Source organism: Corvus hawaiiensis, chromosome 3, assembly GCF_020740725.1.
Source record: "Corvus hawaiiensis isolate bCorHaw1 chromosome 3, bCorHaw1.pri.cur, whole genome shotgun sequence".
NCBI classification, from domain to species: domain Eukaryota; kingdom Metazoa; phylum Chordata; class Aves; order Passeriformes; family Corvidae; genus Corvus; species Corvus hawaiiensis.
Window position 1 is genome coordinate 119,091,040 of NC_063215.1, and position 18,979 is coordinate 119,110,018.

The 18,979-nt window shown below is 43.8% G+C and overlaps 1 protein-coding gene across 3 annotated transcripts in view; it reads right to left on the minus strand.

The window, feature by feature from the left end:
• Positions 1–18,979, minus strand: part of VRK2 (VRK serine/threonine kinase 2) — a 37,437-nt gene that overhangs the window by 1,996 nt on the left and 16,462 nt on the right. For all 3 annotated transcript variants that reach the window (XM_048296335.1, XM_048296336.1, XM_048296337.1), the window contains exons 8-13: positions 16,577–16,709; positions 7,157–7,277; positions 5,287–5,345; positions 3,922–4,106; positions 811–984; positions 330–506 (exon numbers count right to left, since the gene is read on the minus strand). In XM_048296335.1, the coding sequence (XP_048152292.1) occupies positions 330–506; positions 811–984; positions 3,922–4,106; positions 5,287–5,345; positions 7,157–7,277; positions 16,577–16,709 (849 nt within the window). The remainder of the gene's footprint in view (positions 1–329; positions 507–810; positions 985–3,921; positions 4,107–5,286; positions 5,346–7,156; positions 7,278–16,576; positions 16,710–18,979) is intronic.

Here is an 18,979-nt window from a genome sequence, read left to right on the forward strand (position 1 = left end):
CTGAAGTTTTCCACTACACAGAGAAGGAAACTCCTGAACTTACTTTCTACCATGCAAACAGCAGGGTCCACAAAGGGATATGAGTTGGGAAATCACAATCTGCATCCAAGTGCAGGGCTTTGCTCTGCAGCTGCACTGCACACTGCAGTGGCAGCAGGCCAATAGTACAGGCAATTACCCACAAACCTTTAGTGTTCGCGGCGAACACCGAGTTTGCATACACATCGTTGAGGCTTTCTTGGAGGGGTTTTTGGAACTCTTCTTAGAAAAGCTGATCTTTCCTTCTTAAGGCACTTGTGACTGTTCTGTGGTAACACCAAACCCCTCACCTTTTTTGGGTGCTCAGGCTCCTGATGAGTAGTGTAAAATCTAAGTGGCTTCTCTTCCACCTGGAATTGTTGGTGTGTTCCCCGAGTGTGGGGCCTGCTCAGGCAGCTGGAATGCTCCTCGTGGCCCCTGTTTGCCTTCTGCTGCACTGGTTTTGGGGAAGGCCTGGGCAAGGGAGCCTGTTGAGGTAAGACAGTAACTGTGTGCTGAAAGGAATCCAGTACGTTCAACTTATTCCAGATCCTGATCTGGCACTTGGAGGCGCCAGGTTTGGGGCAGATCAGGCCCTCCTGGCACTTATCCCCTGGGCCCTCAAGTTCCTGTTTGGAATACTGGAAACCAGCAAGCATCTGCCAGCTCCTGGAGTTTGTGACAGAGCCCTTGGCTCTTTTCCAGCCCTATTCTTCCTTGCCCTCCCCAAAAGCTGGACATGGAGCTAATGAACAGGGAGATCTGGTGCTACTGCAGGGCTCAAATCCTCACCTGCTGCAGCTCTGCCTTGGGAGGCCTCCTGTTCAGTTTACTTGGCTTTTCTTCTCCCAGGAGCTGTGTGCCTGACTCTCCCACACACACTTTGTTTTGACAGGCAGGTTCTTCACCTTCCAGCTTTTTTCCCTTCTTCTGAGCTGGTTTTGGTGGAGGCTTTGGGAGGCGAACCTGGGATGAACAACAATGAGCATTTTGTACAGTGAAAAAAGCCCAGAATTCACACAGAAAAATAATGATCTTCACTGTACATACACACCTTAAACAACAGCATCATTTTCCAAAGAGGACTTAAAGCAAAACTTTTAAGATTTCACTTAAAAGTTCCAACAGGACTAGAAGTGAAAATAAGTGGTTTTACACCTAAAAATTACCATATTTCATCCTAACGAGATTACAGCTTGGTATTGATGCAATTATTTTTAGTCTGATTTCTACAAGATCAAGTAAGCAGGGAGCTGGCCTCACCCCACTTTCCCTTTGCCACAACGTCAGCACTTCCACTGTAGGGGGAAAAGCTGAAAATATTTATTCAGGGCCAAAAACTGTGGTAAATAAATTTCAGAATTAATGCAATTAATCTTTTATCACCTATCTCTGGTGTGCAATTGGAACCAAGAACCACCTCAAGATTAGATTATGATACTATACAGGGAGTAATATCCTAAAATCCTTGCTCTGTAGCAATCCACCTCATCAAGGAGCTGCTGCTACAGGATCCTCTGTTACAGGTGTCTGCTGCTCTTCAGAAGGGAATTACCCCCAGATCCCCTCATTTCCTGTGTACCAAACTGGTACAGGTGCAACCAGACAGATCAGCTGGAGTCAGATCCTGCTCACAAGCAACAGGTGAGGAAACAGTGGCTTGTATGCAGTGGCTCCCACTATTCCTAGGTTGTCTCTTCAATGGGAGAAATGTTTGGTGAAGAAAAGGAGAGTGAGAAAGGGAACGCTGAGATGAAAAGTCAGGCCTAGGATCACTAGAGGCATTGCCACGAAGACAGGCAGTAGGAAGAGCCTACCTGTCATCCAGCACTGTCAGGGCTGCAGCACCAGGAGCACCAGGCCACTGAAACATTGCATTTTCTGAAAACAGCAATAAATTTCGAGAGAGTTCAGTTAGCTGCCCTCTCTACTTGTATTTAAGTACTCCTTACATCCTTTGAATAACCCTAACATTGCCTTTCTGCAGCTGTTTTGCAGCGAGTGTTTAGAGGAAACTGGCTCATGTCAGCAGCAGAACTGGCTGAAGGAACAGGCTGCAGTAATACACAGGTGATCCTGGTGCTCTCACTGTTCCAAGAAGTGAGACACTCGGCATTACAGACTTCGCTGAAAAAGTGCTGACAGGTGCCAAGATTTAGTAACACACAGGCATTCCCTCTGATCCTGTTCCTGGCCATCAAACCCAATCCCACTGAGTCCTGCGGCACAGGAATGGTGATAACTGACACTCCTCAGCCAGGGATTTTCCAGGGGGGTGTGACTTGCAAATAGCCAGTGCTGCAGCAGTTCCTGCAGCCTGCAAGGTTGGGATCATCTTTTATGCCACAGACTGTCGAGTCTTAGGCCAGGCTTAAGAAGGAAACAGAATTACTATTTAGTGTCTGACTCTGAGAAATCAAAGATTCCTGTGAAACAGAGATCCAGCAAGATCAGCTGGAGATCAGTTAACAGCTACCTGATGCTGAGTCAGTTCACAAAACAGTGCAAACTTAAAAAAACTTCTCAAATGAGTGAGGACAGAGTGGTCACCATCACAGCCACAGAAATCCTGCACCAAAATAGCTTTTGGTTTTGTTAAAATTAGAAAAAAAAAAAGGGGTAAAACCAGAAAAGTCAATAAAGTGCTAAACTAAGTATCTGTAATTACCAAGATCAAAACCCAGTGCCTTTTCATTAAATGTGAACTTTTGTTCTGCCTTCCACAATACGTAAATAGTGCTGACAATTGGTTTGTGAGGCACTTGCTACAATAAAATCTAATTGTATCATGAGAGAAAGGTGACAATCAGGAGATCATGAAAAAATTACATATTCTCACTGGTGGTTAATTAGCCATGCAAAACCCCCTCAAACAGATATTCTCTTCTATTAGGAATGATTACTGTGCAGGCCTACAGATGTCAATACCACAGTCATTCAAATACTTCTTTCCCTACTAATTGAAGGTTGTAAAGCTCTGGTGCCAAGGTTTTGCTTCCAAAGAGCTAATTTATGACTAGAAGGATATTTTATGTCTTCAGTTGCAGCAGCTACAAAACTCAGCAAATCAGAACCATCTGTGCACTGATACTTGAATCACCATTCATCTCGCAGCCTATCAGTCACATTAGTTTGCATCCTGCATTCTTGGCTCACGTACACTTGTGATGGTCCAAAGTTCACCAGGAATATTAAAAATGGATGGGACCCTGACCCTGCCTTATTGCACACGCCCCAGAGCACCGCACGGGGCTGGTGCACATGGGGACTTTCATAGGAACAACGGGACTGACATTTCTCAGGAAAACTGCTAATTACCTCCCTCTCTGCTTAGGGAAGCTGGGCTTTATTAACTCAGAGCACTGGAGGAAAATAGCACAGGAGAGCTGTCACTTGGAAAATCCTGTGCCAGTGCACACCAGCAGCACAGCTAAAGCCACAGGAACATCTCCTCCACACTGGGGCTGCGGGAGGATAAAGGCAAATGACAAAGAACAGCCTGAAAGCAAGAAAATGAATTAAATGCTGTCACTAATAAAAGTAACTTTGCTTTTAATCTGGGATGAAGGAAAAACCTGGCATTCAGGCTTGTCTTCAAGATGTTAGTGAACAAAGTCCTTGACTTCCCCATTATCCTGAAAGTAAATCATTCTCCACAGACCTACTGCTTTGAAGTGAGAGCCTGTAGGTCAAAAGGACTCATGGCAGTTCTTCCTCCTTGAGGGTTGACATTCCACTTTTTAGCAAAGCCAGGGGAAACAGGAATTAACAAACATGGTGTATTTAAGGCAGAAGAACTGCTGTGTCAGTCTCATCTTGAGAGCTTTAACTATTTCCTCCTCTACAAAAGGAAAGGCAACAGGCAGGAGCTATTAGAAATAATCCCAGAGCTGTCCCACTCACTTTGGACACCTTAGCAGCGCAGTGATTCCGTGTGCACGCTGCTGCTGCGGAAAATTCCAGCGGGCCGTCGTAGCGCATCCCACTTGACTCCAGGCCATCCAGCAGGATTTTCTTCAGCACTTGATACTTCGGCTTCTCATCATAAGCTAAGCCAGAAACAGAGGCCAGAAACTTGGCTATTTCACCTGTAGAGCAGATTTGACTGTGAATTTCACTGAATGTAACCCCAGAAGTTCAGAAAGGATTTCATTCCAACACGGATGCCAATCCTCCGCTGCCAAACGAGACAACACAATTTCAGCTGAAGACACACTCAAAACACAGAACTGACAATGTCTTGTCTTTTTGGGAGGAGAAAAGGAAAAGACCGACTTGGATAAACAAGCCAGACCTTAAGTGCTCCATCTCGTTATGCTCATGCCCTAATTCCCACAGCACTGACAGCTATCCAAGGATAAAAATTAAAATATTTTATTGACAAGTATTGATAGTTCTGTGTAAAAGAGAAAAGTCTTTGATAGATTACAATATCCCTTTAAATATTAATTACTCTGAACAGTATTATTTTAATCTGCATAAATACTATACTGGGAATGCTTTGGAAAAACACTTTTTTTTTTTTTTTTAACTTCAAATGCTACTATTGTTTTTCTGATTGCATCCCAAAACAGTCCAACAGCAGCAACATTTTTCCATCAAGTGGTTCAAAAAACAGGGAAACCACTCAATGGGCAGGAATAATGCTAGTAGGAAAAACATATGGGGGGTTCAAACTTTTCTTTCAGTTGAAGACCCAAGTGTATCCTAAAACTGGAGTGCTACACCAGATATTAGCATCTGGTCAAATCCCAGCAGGAAAGATTTATTAAATATGTATACACATCATGAATAAATTTTGCCTAATACACAATGCATTCCAATAATTCCAATACAAAAGCACTAGGAAAATAAGGGAATAAATCAAAAATAGATACTGACCTTTGGTGTTTTCCCTGGGTTATTTTTGTATTTCAGGGAAGGAAGAAACAAGACAAGACAAAGTGTCCATCCATTTGCTTTTTTAAACTCTGAGCACCGAGCAATAAACCTTTGGTAGACAGTTGCTTACTATTTCCATACTAACAGCTACTTCTGTTTCCAAGATAGTCACTGCTTCCCAACACCTTGGATTACATATGGCCAAGATCCCTTCTGTCACTCCATGGGATACATCACAGACTGAGCAAGATTCTTTTTCTTTTTGAAGACTTTGTTAAATTTGTGTTACTTCCACTTCTCTTCTGCTCCCCCCACCCCGAGTCAGACATTGAACTGTGTTTAGGAACAGGCTGAAGAGCCATGGGGTACAAGTGCAAGTACACTTACTGCAGCTGCTTCCAGGAGAATCCCACCTCAGCACTGAATCTGGGAGCTCATCCATAAGTCTGAAACAACACCAGAGTGCAACAATTTAATGCAGCTTTGGAGCAGGTGATTCCTCATTTGAGATTTAGGAAAACAGCAAGTCTCAGTTCCAAAGGGAGTAGACCTCCAGGATAGCTAATGATTCACAGGACTGCTTTTGAACCCAGATCTCCCCTCACCAGCCCCATTTTTAACTCTTTGCATGCTGCTGGTTTCATCAAGACCAGGCTGATACCTAAAACTGCACTTTAAGTTTTTCTTCACAGCTATTTTAAGCTTTCTACAAGGAAAAACAAAAGCCCTTTAAGCAAAATGGTTTGTTCTGATTTCAGATTGATGATTCCCATTTCTAATTTGGAATTTAAGCAGCAGTTCTGCTTTGCCTTCCCATCATTTAGCATGAGGTCCTCTCTGCCATGGAGCACAGGGCTGTCAAAATTACACCAGGCATGGCAGGGCCACAAGGGAACAGGGAGGTCACATCACCTAGAGTCCCACACGCTTCATTAGTGGCAGGGCCACAGGTGTAATTCCTGTCCATCCAGAAACAGGAACAGCAAAGAAGCTCAGGATCAATTCCTAAAAACAGGAAAAACACCAGCCCTCATCTTGGGCAGTCCAGCACCCACAGGAACCTGAAAATTAAGACAGTTAAGAGGAACAACCTGGACAAGATACCTAATTCCAGGAAAGTAATTTATTAGAGTAAGAGGGTATTTCTGATGAGTGGAATCTGTGTAATTTTCTGTGCATTTCCTTGAAGCCTCTGTTTGCTCAGCATCCTGGAAACACGAGCCATCCAAGGGTTAATGGCAAGGGAGGAATCAGCGGAGCAGCTTGATTGATTAAATTGATTTCCCATTGAATTGTGTAAGTGTTACCTTGCAGGGGGCTGTGTAATGATCAGAACTTCTAAAGGAGAAATATTAAATGTAGCAGAGGGTGTCAATATTTCCAGCTGCACTCGGCCCCGTGCACAGGCTGCAGCCACCCTTCCCAGTGCCAGGAGCCGCTGCCCCACGGAACCTGAGCATTGATTTCCAGGGATCAGCCAACCCCAGCGGGTACCTCTGGTGTGACTTGCCCTACTAGAAAGTTTGCTGCCTCCTGCACTTGTGAGGTTACTTCTGGGTAACTCCTCTGCTGTGCAGTCTGCTACAGGTACCACGTGCAATTAAATCCCCCAGTCTCAGCTGTGAGGGCAGAGGAAGCAAACACTGATCCACTGTTGCTTTAGTGAGCTCCAAGTAAGTCATGCTGAGAAAAAGGAAAGATTTTCACCAAGCTCCTTAGTGTTTTGGTATTTAATTGTTTGTAATGGCAGTAGGCTTATGTAACATTAAAAACCTACAGAAAAACATCTGAAAAACAGTATTGTATAGAAAGTTAAATAAATTGAGTGCACATGTGGAAAAACCTCCACGAGATGTTTGTACTACGGTCGCTACAAAGCACCCGTGCAGTTTAACGGAACCACACAACAACCTTCTGTATGTACACTAAGGCCTGTGCTAATTTACAAATGTTTTCTTTGAAAAAAAAGACTATTGGAAAAATACACAGCAGACAAAATGCCTGTGTACTGTGCACTGGAATTCCTCCTCTCCATAGCAGCACAGACATAAACATGCAAAGGAGGGTAGACGTGCACATAAAGTTCCCATTTTAACTGCTTCCAACATCTCTCTTAATTAAGGAAAATTGTTTTAGCTTTCTCCTAAGGTGCTGTTCTATAGCATGGAAAGCTGTGTTTCCCAGAGCTGGGAAATGGTGAGGATGCTGCAGGGTTCCAGGCTGGTGTGTCCATGTGGGGGGGGGGGTTTGTCCTTACTTTGTTTTCGCAGTCTGGACAGCTACAGGGTCCTTGAGGTTCTGCTCCCAGGGCAGCTTCCCACACAACCACTGCAGCATGCAGTAGCCAAGGATCTCAAGGTCACCTCGTCTGGATGGGGCTAAAATGTGGGAAAGGGGGAGGGGGAAAGAAAAAAAAATACAATTAAGAATAGGAACCTCTTCTTAGGAAATAGAAAAGACTTTGATTGAACTGGTGCTGATGAAATATGAAGAAGCCAAATGGGCAAAGTGTTTTGTTTGTTCAGCTGTATTAGACCTGAACCGCCCCGGCATTTGGCCACAGGCCACAGACAGGCAGTGACTTGTTCCTGCTCAAGTGAGGGTCAGCTTCCTCACCTCCTCCAACTCCATCCTTCCTCAGTCTGGCCTGTCACATGGACTTGATCCCCATGGCCTCTGACATGATCCAGACAGCCCATAACTGAGTACCAACACTTTCTCAAAGAGCCAAGCAGTAAAACAAAGAAATAAATGTCTGCTGCTAAATTGCTAACACATGTTCCAGGAAGTCCATGGGGTCCACATTGGTCATGCAGGGACTCTGTGAGAGCAGACTAAACACTGATGGCCTTTCCTGTTCTCCCGCAGAGCCGTTTGAACTCGGATGCTGGGACAAAACTGCCATCTAGTGTGCACTGCCTCACCAGAGCCTGCTCCCGGCTCCAGCCGTTTCTGTGGAGCTGTGCACAACCCAAAATACACTCGCTCTTTAGCAAAGTCCCGGGTAAACTGCCCACTGCTGCTTCCAAAAAGGAAGTTATTTCAGGAACAACTTACTCTTGCTCCGCACACTGCAGGCAGAACACAAATACAGGAGACAAAATTAAATCAAAAATTAACCCCATCCCCGAGCATCATCTACACAGAGAAACTGAAGTTAACCTATAGATTGGCTTTTCCTAGAGAAAGAGGGAGGGGAAAAGTGCAATACCAACAGGATTGCTATTGCTTGCTGCTACCCAGAGGAAACCACACTTGCTAAAACTGAACAAGCAGGAGCACTGCAGGATTTCTTTGACTTCCAGCCTACAAGTTTGCACGTCAAAACCACATGGAATCTGCAAAACCAGAAACTGTTTGTTGTGATTAAAGACAGACAGACGTAGAAGTTAAATTTATGCTTTTCCAAAATTAATTTTTGCTTTCCAGGAAGGAAAGAAGAGTTCAGACTTGCTTGGCACTTTTTATCCAGCATAAAGACCAGTAGCTGAGCACTGTGCTGTTAATCCCGCTGTAAACAGATATCCTATTTTATGGGCCCTCATTAAATAAATACCAGAAAGTCACTCAGCAAACTTATCTTTTAATTTAAGAAGTCATCTGCTAAAAGCCACGGTGCCAACACATCATAACTGTTGCTTGTTCCTGTACACACATTACTGTAAAAGCAGCCGATTAGTTTTTATACATTCCCTATCTTAACTGCTCTTAGGCTCGGGATTATTAAAGGCCCCTGGATCCAACACCGCTGCGCTGTCCCTCGGGCGTCGTTTATTTTCCGCCCTGGATTCAGCAACGTCCTAATGCAAGACTTGGCTCCCATATTAAAATAAAAACACAATCTCCACCACTTGCTGTTCTGTAGTGATTTCTCTGGCCATAAATCTCCCGGTAACTGTGGAACAATTCCATTCACACACATGTGTTCACAACTCCTTTTTCCATTATGGCAATTCCAGATTAGATCCATGTAAACCAGCGTTTTTGACTGCAGATCCTCCAATTTTTACAACGCCTTCCCGGCACCTGTTTGTGTGAGAGAGGCTACAGAAAGTGGCCTTTTGAGGAAAATTGTCAGAATTCCAATGGACAGCTTTTTTCCGGGGGGGATTCATTGATGTGCATCTATAAGTAACAGCAAACCAATCAGATTTCAGAAGTTACCCCAAGATAAGTCATTTTCTGACAAAACAGTCCCAGAGATTAAAGGTTTTTCACAGTTTGGCCATGACTAATGACCTTCCCTCTCACCTGCAGCTCTTGCAGCCACTTCCTGACTAATCCTGGGACAAAGCCATGACAAACCAGGAGCCTTGGCTGACACCTGCCCAAAGCCACAGCGGGCACAGGGACAAAAAGGTATATGGAGCTAAAGCACCCCTGCCCAGCAGTAACAGGAAATGTTTCACAGGACACAGTAACTCCCCTATCCCTTCATCTCCCAGGTCACCACAAGTGCTGCTAAATACAGACTTTTACCTGGGTTTCTGTAGAACCACACGAAAATCTCAGTGTTTGATCCTTTGGCTGTACTTGCTTATTTCTCTCTGCTCCATGTAAGCTAAATCCCTCAATTTTTTAAATCCTTTAGATTCTTGTTAAAAAGTATTTGATTAATCTTTAATGAGTTAGTATTATCCATGGACAATGGAATTATTAGATTTTCATGCCAAATAGAGCACTAATAGAAACATTTCAATGATATGTTTACTTGCAAAAATAAATCTGCTCACACAATTGAAGATTACAGGAATTCTTGATAAACATCAACGGCGAGAAATCAATCTGCTTTCACTTTAAATACGACAGCCAGGTGAAAATAAAACAATTCTGCTTGATACCTTGTCACAGTTACAAGAGTGCACACTCCAACCAGTACTTATTTAAATCAAATCCTTACTTCTCTCCTAAAAATCTTTCTGGTTCTTATTTTTCTTTTTTAATAGATGTTTGATTTCTGCTTTTCAACTCACAGGATTTTTTTACTATTATTTTAGTCTCATATGAAGTAGTATTTAATGGGAACACATTGGTGATGTTTTATTTCACAATATCTTTAATTTTTTTAATTTGGAGATTTAAGGCCTGAGTCTGTTCTCAGTCCTGCCAAGATAAATCAGGAACAACTCCACTGAAATTGATGAACTCACAAGCACGTCAATGAAATCAGAGTTTTAAATATACCACAAACATACTCAACATGCAGGCACAGGGTCCAATAACTCAGAATAACCGAAGCAATTCACCTGAGGAGAAAATAGGTGATGTACCTCCGTACACTGGATTTGGCAGCTATCTCAACTCTAATTTATATTCAGATTATTATTTCCAAATAGATCAGTGATATCACAACAGCCACAATATACTCTCAAAACTCCACTGCTCCCAAGAACTCCACTGAAACTGAAGTAAAAATAGGAGTTTTCTCTATGGCCTCTGTTGAGCTGATTTTCTCCAGCCTTTTGTAAAGATCTAACAAGTGACAGATTAAATATTCTCTTATTTTTAATTAGCACTGTTACATGATAATTTCACTATTGGTGATTTTTTGGATTAGAAGCTTTTCACAAACAGGAGCATTTTGGTTGCTCATATTGCATGGACATGCAGTGGCACCTCCAACTCTCGCTGGCATTACAGAACACGAATTCCCAGTAACTCACAAATAGAACTCACACCACAGCAGTAATCCAAAAGCCCATAAAGGAAAGGAGGGTTAACATGACCATGGGGAAATACAATTATGATAAAAATGTATAATCACAAAGTGATATGACTTAATTCAAGGCTGAGATGATTAAAAACCAGACAAATACAAGACTTGCCAACAATCAGTGCTTCTATTAGGGGCAGGAGAAGTGAAAAGACAAAAAAAGGAAAACCCAAACCGAAACAAGCAGATAATGAAGTATTGCTTTCCCCAGGTCCCCGTCAGTCTGAGGAGCTCCCTGCAGCAGGACAACGACCAACGGAATAGAGTGAGGCTCCAGGGAAAAGGTAAGAGAAGTACATTAAATTTATGATACAGTTTAGTGCTTGGAGGTCATTCCACAGAGTTATCCAGCCTCAGACAGGGCAAATTCCAGCCAGGAACCACCTCCTCTCATGCCCAGCCCTGCACCATCAGCTTGGCACATTGCTCAAGTACTCCCTGACAATAACCACCAACTCGGAATGCTGGAAAGAAAAATCCATGGCACCACCACAGCTGGAGTACAGCTCTTCCAGAGAACTCAGTCTGTGACATGGCAGAGAGGGACACTTCCTGTGCCAGCCACGGTCTCTCTCCAAACTGGGATCCTACAGATACACACTTGATGGGTTGAACAGCTCATGGGCATGGAACACACAGCAGAGCTGCTAGGAGGGAACAATCAGGACTGGTAGAATGGCATGTGCTGAAAGGAAGAGGGCTGGGGTCCTGATCTGGTGGGGACAAGTTTATGCAGTGGGAAGGTTGGAAGGTGCAAGGGAACTTCACCACGAGATGTGGGTGGGAGATAAAATGGTGGTGGCAGGAGATGCCAGTACCTGGTGGGAAGCAAAAGGTTCCAAGCTTGCAGTAAGGAGAACGTGTGGCAGGAGAGTGGGGACAGGAAGTTTTACTCTTCTTTCATATCTGTGTGGCAGAAGAAAAGAATCAAAAAGGTAAGGGCCTTATAATAAGTAGGGGTGGGCAAGCAGCTGAGATTCACTGCCTTTCTGAACGCCTGGTGTAGAGAACAACAGCCAAAATTAAACAGCCCATTCCCAGGCACAGTCCTCAGTTGTGACAAAGTTGTAAATGCTCCTCATCTTATTCTTGCTGCTTCTGGACATACCTGGCAGGACAGAATAAGCTTCCAGAGGTGGCTGTAGGAGCCTATCCAATCTTTTCCTTGCTAGTGACTCTTCTTTCACTTATAACCACTTCCTGCTCCCTCTTCTGCTGGGCACACATTTCTAATCCAACTCTCAGGAACTAAACCATCTTTTTATTTATGTCCCATTACAAAGTTCCACCCATTTTTTGCCACACTAGTTATATTTTCCTTTTATTATTTAGGATTTACAGTTTGTCCTGTACACAGTCTTTGGGAAACACATATCAAGCTACAGCAGATCAATAATTCATTTGACCGACAAAGAGAAAAAAATCCTGCAGGCTCCCTCTGAATCCTAACTATGCATGGGCAGATGCCAAATCAACCTCTTGATCCAGAGGCACTCAGAGCTCTGTTCTCTGGAAGCAGGCTCCCAAAGAATGTGTTTCCAGGCATAGGTGTTTATATTCCTGCACATCCTTCCTCACAAAATGAACCCTGCACATATTTTACTCAACAGAACAGGAAAAATGGCCAAGCACTGAGCTGTGTTTTTAATACCACAGACCAGCTGTCAGAGCAGTGGGGAAAACCAGCACAAGGGCTGCAGGGCTTTCCCTGCCGTCAGCCCAACGCTGGCGTTGCCCTGGACAAACCCAGTGTCCCAGCGTTCTGACAGAGCTCACGGAGCACACACGTGCACTAACCCCGTGTGAGGGGCACAGAGATGCCTGTCCAAAGTTCCCACTCCTGTGGAAAGCAGCATTTACTACTCCAGGTGTAGATATCAGTCCTGCACGGACTTCAGTGGGGCCTCCACTGATGCAAGAGATGGCAACACTGCTCGGAGTTACTGTGGAACGCTGGGAGAAGGGACAGGACTCATCTTGGAATCGATGGCAAACACAAATATATGCTGGAGGGAATTCAGCATAGACAGTTCATACTCTTATGCTCATCAATGATAGCAAATTAAAACTGGGCTAACGCACTCAGTGCACAGGACTGGAGTATTTAAAAGAACCTCAATATGTTAAGTGCAGTAAATCTCCAGAGAAATTAGGTATTGACTGCATGCCTCACTGAGGAGAAAATCTACAAAAATCCATAGGAGGCACTGATCCAAATATTACTTTTTAACACTAACTATGTAACAATTTTTTAAATGTACACTGAGTACAGATATAATTCTCTTTAATTATCAATCAACAAACCAAAATGCAGTACTGTTTATGCAGGCTGGTCTTTAAAAGTGAATACAGTGAGCACACTCCAATGCGACACTAAAACCAATGACGCAGTTGTGCCCTGTGAAATTTGCATCAAAATAAAAAGGGTTTCAATTTCAAATACCCACATGCTGGTTGGGATGGGATCCTGCCACAAACCCAGGAATGCCAGTGGTACGGGTTGGATCCTGTGGCAGAGGCCAAGTTGGGCCCTACTTGGTTCCAGGTGAACTCCAAACACAGCTCATAGGAACAGCACATCCCACTCTGCCTTACCAGAGACTGTCAGAAGAACACGGACTTATCCCACCACCCAAAAGTGTTTCCCCGCGGTGGCCACTGGTAGGAACCTTTCTGGATCTCAGTGGACTGCACAACTCTACACCTGGTGAGCTCCACAGAGAGCTTGGGGAATAAGCCAGCACGCAGCTGGGTTAAGCTCTGCATTCAACTACGGAAACTCTGGCGTTGACTTAAATTACTGGGAAGGGAATGCATTTGACTGGCTCTGTGCAAGGAGGGTATCAGCTCCAAGCATTGCCAAGAGGCACTTTTGAAAGCTACAAATTCCTAATTTGGTTAAAGCTTCAGCACGTCCCTCGAATCACTGCATGTATTCAGTAGCTGCTTCATGAGCAAGTCAAAATGTTCTCATCTGTCCAGCTCAGCATAGCCACTGATGCTGTTCAGGGGGCTGAGATATTTATGTTGCTACACACATGCAGCAAATGCCCTCTGGAAAGGATCTCATTTATATAAAATAGCATTTAAAAATTAGAATTATATTCCTAGAGCATTGAAATAACAAAATACTCCACTCTAAAAAGCTGGAATGTGACACCAGAATAAAGATTGTCTCTGCACCTTCCATTTGCCAACATTAAGACTTTTCACAACACCCCACCTCACTTTATACATGAGACTGTGCTGAGACTCCACCACAAGTGGGGAATCCAGGAGACTGCTGAACACAGAAGCCTTTTGCCCCAGCTACTGGAAGTCTTTCAGCACCCTGAGACATCTCTGTGACTCAACCTCACACCAAGAGAGCAGGGAAACCCATCGCTGTGTTCTGCCAGCTGGACCTGTGCAGTCCAGCTGCACATGCAGATTTTCCCTGGGACCTTGAGAGCTCTGCTGGCAAGTGGGAAACTCTGGCAATTTGACCTTAATGGACTCAGGCTGTCTGTCATGGTTTAACCCCAGCCAGCAAATAAAGTACCACACAGCCACTCATCCCCTGCCCCTCCCTGGAGGGACAAGAAGGAGAATAAGGGAAAAAAATTAAAACCCATGGGTTGAGATAACAACAGTTTAATACTCTCAATAAAATTTTTAAAATACTAATAATGAAAAGGAAGGTAAAAGAAAGGAACAAAAGGAACAAACCCCCTGGCACTAAGTGATGCACAATAGAGCTGCTCAGCACCACCTGAGCAGTGATCGGCCCCTCCCAGCCAACCCCCCCAGTTTATCCACTGCCCCTGTTATCCTGGGATATGGAACATCCCTTTGGCCAGGTCAGCTGTGCTGGCCACGCTCCCCCACAGCTCCTTGTGCAGCTCCTCACTGCCAGAGCACGGGAAACTCAACAGTCCTTGACTCAAGGTAAGCACTGCTCAGCAACAACGAAAACATCCCTGTGTTATCAGTGTTATTCTCGTCCTAAATCCAAACCACAGCACTGCACCAGCCACTGGCATGAAAATTAACTCTGTCCCAGCTGAAACCAGGACATCATCACACAATGTCAGAGCTGGCATTCCATGTGAAGAGTTTGGATGCTCTGCAACATACCAGATCCCACATCATGTTCTGTAGGCTCTTCTAGAAGAAGCACCAGAAAAATCTGTGGATTTTCTGTTTGTAGCTACTAAGCAAACACTTTTCAAGTGTAAAAGGGGGGGTAAGCTCCCTCAAACTATCTTTCTGAATATTTTTTGTGGTGTCCTCTGCTTTTAACCAATTCTATCATGACTTTAGCTACTTGAGGAGGTTATCCAAGACACAGATTACAAAACTTACCTCACACTTCCTCTGCACACCTTTTGCCACCCAAGCCTGTAAAATTTCCCTGCACTTTCAAATAAAAGGAAATATCTGTCCTGTAATCACATACCCATCCACAAACACTACCAAACTGGCTGCTATAACTACCCACTGCCAAATCCCAAATACTCCAGCTTCCACCCACCCTTCAAAGAGCATCCACATCAAATACTACTGCACAGCCACACCGCTCACACCACCAGGCAAAGCAGGCAGAGTCAGGTCTCCAGAAAACACTCTGCATGCTTGGGAGGGCCAGAAGCCTCCAAAACAGATGCTCTCCTCACCACAAAATATTTTCTAGCAGGTGAAGTGGTGCAGTTGTCTTAGCAGGAAATACTTGCTGGTCGTATTTCATTTTTCCTAATGACCAGAGTTAAACGACTGCAGGTTTTAACAGCTCCAGCAAATTATCAAGACCCTCTACATTACATGGTCAATGGTCCTTTTAATAGAAAAAGCAATAATATACAGTTGTTTGTGCCAACTAAAACTCGTTAGAAAGTATTAGTTTAAGGTAACAGTTCAGCAGCTATTAACAAGCACAAATTCCTGCAGTTATCACTCATGACACTGATCCTCACCAAGCTGGCAGCAGCAAACCATCCCTCCTGTTTGAGATGATCTTGGGGGTGAAGGAGGGGAAAGGGGAAGGAAAAGTTAACAAAAACACTCTTTTGTAGCAAGAGTCAAAGTTTTTCAATAATCGCCATTTTTTTCACTAGCATAACATTAGAATTGACTTTTTGTCTTGCTGACATAGCAACTAAGAAAGTTGTGTTGCATTGACCATATTGATTGTGAACAATGCAGCCATCAGTGGGACTTTACACCATATATTTTCAATATTGACCTCCCAGTCCCTTTTCCATGGCTCTCTGGGTCTGCTATTGGATTTGGACTGCAGTGTAATAAACAGCTAAGGTTTAATTAATGGTAAATGAATACAAGACATAGGTTATGACTTTAACTAATTAGGGAATTGTTGAATTAAGTCTGCCTTGGAATGCAAGGCAGTACAATCAATATCCAATAAAAGGACTATGTATGTAATTTACCTGCAAATGTGTTTCCAATACCATCAAAGTGAGTTTAAATAAGTAAGATATATGAAAGGCTACTGGAAAAAGATTTCAAAAAGTTAACACTTTATGACTTCAAAAAAGGTTTTTCTCCTTGCAGAAGGAATGTCATCTTGAAATATCCTCCCATAACACAGATGGTGACACTCAGACACAGCTCTCCCTAAAGGACAGTGCAGACTCCATACCCTTTTCCTTGACAATGCAGCATTAGCAAATCCTGCCTCTGCAGGGTACAGCAGGCACAAACCAGTCCTCCCAACATGAACCAATTAAGTTGATGTTGAGCTCTTCTCAGGGTGTCCTGGGCTGCAGTGCTGTGCGTGCAGAGCCTCTCAGGGTTCCTCATGCTGCCCCTTCCTCCAGCCCTGGGGAAGCATTCCCAGGCACACAAGGAGGTCACCCCACGAGGGGCTGAGCAATCCCCAACACTGCTTCTCCTGTGTACAGCAGCTCTCACAGCCTGATTACTCATTCTGTAATCACTCATCTGAAATAAAAAAAAGAAACCTACCTACTCCCTTGTGGGCATCTATGCTGGTAAACTCTATTGTCCCATTATGGCCCTTCCTAGGATTTTCCTGATACTGTTTGTGGTTCCCATTGGGACAATATCTGTAGGAAAGTCCGTAATCTGCAAGATAAACCTGGAAGACATGAACAGACAAATGAATAATGCTTTTGTCCTTTGAAAGTATAACCTTTATAATTAAGTCTTAAGAAACTGATAGGTTAAGGACAGCCTTAGATCTAAATTTTATTAAACCAAATGGTGCCTCAGGATAAAATATGTACAACTGGGGGCTATAACAGCTGCCCTCCCCATTTAAATCCTTCCACTACTATACTCTTATCTTATTTCAGAGTCGAGCAGAATTTCAGTCATTTTATTTTGTTCCTGAGCTCTCTGCTCTCCAGGTGGGCATCCAGACATCATAAACTGCAATACGCCTTTTATGCAGTCCCACGTTGCTTATGGGACCCCTTCCTCCCCCAACTTAAGCAGGCACACACACATCCCCCTGTTTGGATTTTCCAGCAGCTGAGACTCTTCAAATTCAATTCTACTGTGCAGCTTCAAAACCAGAGGAAGAGGCAGCAGCTTTCCCCAGCTGGACTGGACACAGGGCTCCAGGGCCCCAGGGACAGTGGCCACAGGACTGCTGGGCACTGGCCCAACCGTAATCCCACGCTGTGGAATGCCACTGTCACTAACGTCCTACATAAACTATTGAAAGTGTAGGATAAAACAAAGTGAAACAAACCAGCTCTTCCCAACCCAGGAAACCATCTAGTAAACCACTCCTGAATTTATAATACATTTTTTAAAAGACGCAGAACCAAACTCACTCTCAGCTACTCTGAAGCAAATACACTGAGTTACATCAACGTAAGAGAAAAAAAATTGGGCCTAAATTGCATATACTGCAATAGTGCCACATTCACCATTCCAGCCACAGATTTTTGGGGCAAAACCTCAATCATCTGAAGGCACAGAGATCACTTCTACTAAACCTTATTATATGATAAAGAAAAACATCTTATTCGAACCTTAGTTTAGTTTCCTCTTTAGCTACAAAACAGTTTATACTGAAAAAGTCTAAAATGAACTTTTCTGGCACTCACTTGCAATTTAATTATGTCACTGCTGGTAAAGGCAAAAACAAACAAAAAACCCTCAAGAAAACTTAATGCATTACTGTGGAGCACATTCTGTTGAACTACTGATTCCTGTTTGTGCTCCAGGCAACTTCAGATCCCGGGATTGCTGGTCTCTTGGTTTTGCCATTTCTGCTGCAGGATCTGAGCCTATCTGGAGCGTGTAAGCCGGGCTGCAGCACTCGCTTCCTGCACAGGGGTGGCTGTTAACATTATCGATGGTGTTTCTCACCTGACAGACCAGCCAAACTGGGATACAAGATTAAACACCAGAGGCATGGATGGCTACAAAAGCTGAGACAGGGCATCAGCTAGCTTGGGCTGAGCACTTGGATCTCCTCCTGCATCTGTTCTGCAGCGTATTCCTGATGCTCTGGCGCTGCCCGAACTGAGCCCATAGTCAGTCAGAGAACTCACTCAAACTACCCTAAACACCAAGTTTTGTGAGTCTTCTGGATCCTTTGTGGGCTGGCAAGGAGGGAGGACCCCAGAAGGTGCATTCTTCCCAGACTCAGTGGTGCACTTTGGATTTTGCTTGACTACAGGTCTCTGACATGGACAGGAAGATAAAATACCTTTAAAAATTAAGGCAATGCCTTACATTAAAATGAGGTTTTAACTGTTAGGAAAAAAAAATAGACCTGCAGCACCTCTGGCAGCTCTCTGGTTTGGGCTGGCCATACCAGTTTATGTGATAGAGACTCCCATGTGACAGCCCAGCCTCTTTCAAACTACATCAACAACAGGCCACCTACAAAGTAGCCAGGAATATTTGTTAGTCAAACTTGAAGTAAGTTAAAAAAAACCCCAAAACCACATATCCTATCACAGTAACTATGTTCTTTTTAAGTTTTAAGCAGCTCCATTAATGCAGTCCATTTTTAACCAACGGATTTGCTTACAATATCTCCAGTAGCCGTATCAGCAGAGCAGTTTTCAATTTATATGGAAAACCCCCTAGAAGTGAGAAGCAGCTTTAAGTTATCCTGCACTGACTGATGATTGAAAGACCTGGAAATAAAGAGGCAACTGTTTCTAAAGCCACTCACGCAGGGTGATCCTAACATCTGATCACAGCACTTTTCCTCAAAAGCTGGCCATGAGTGTCCCAGTTCAGCTTGTTTCTAGCTGGGCCATTTATCACTTCCCTAATTTTCACACCACATTTTTTCCATAAACATGGCAGCCTCTTGGCCACCAACAACAATCAATCCCCTTCAGCTTGTACAAAACCAGCAATGCACTGTTACAACCTTGC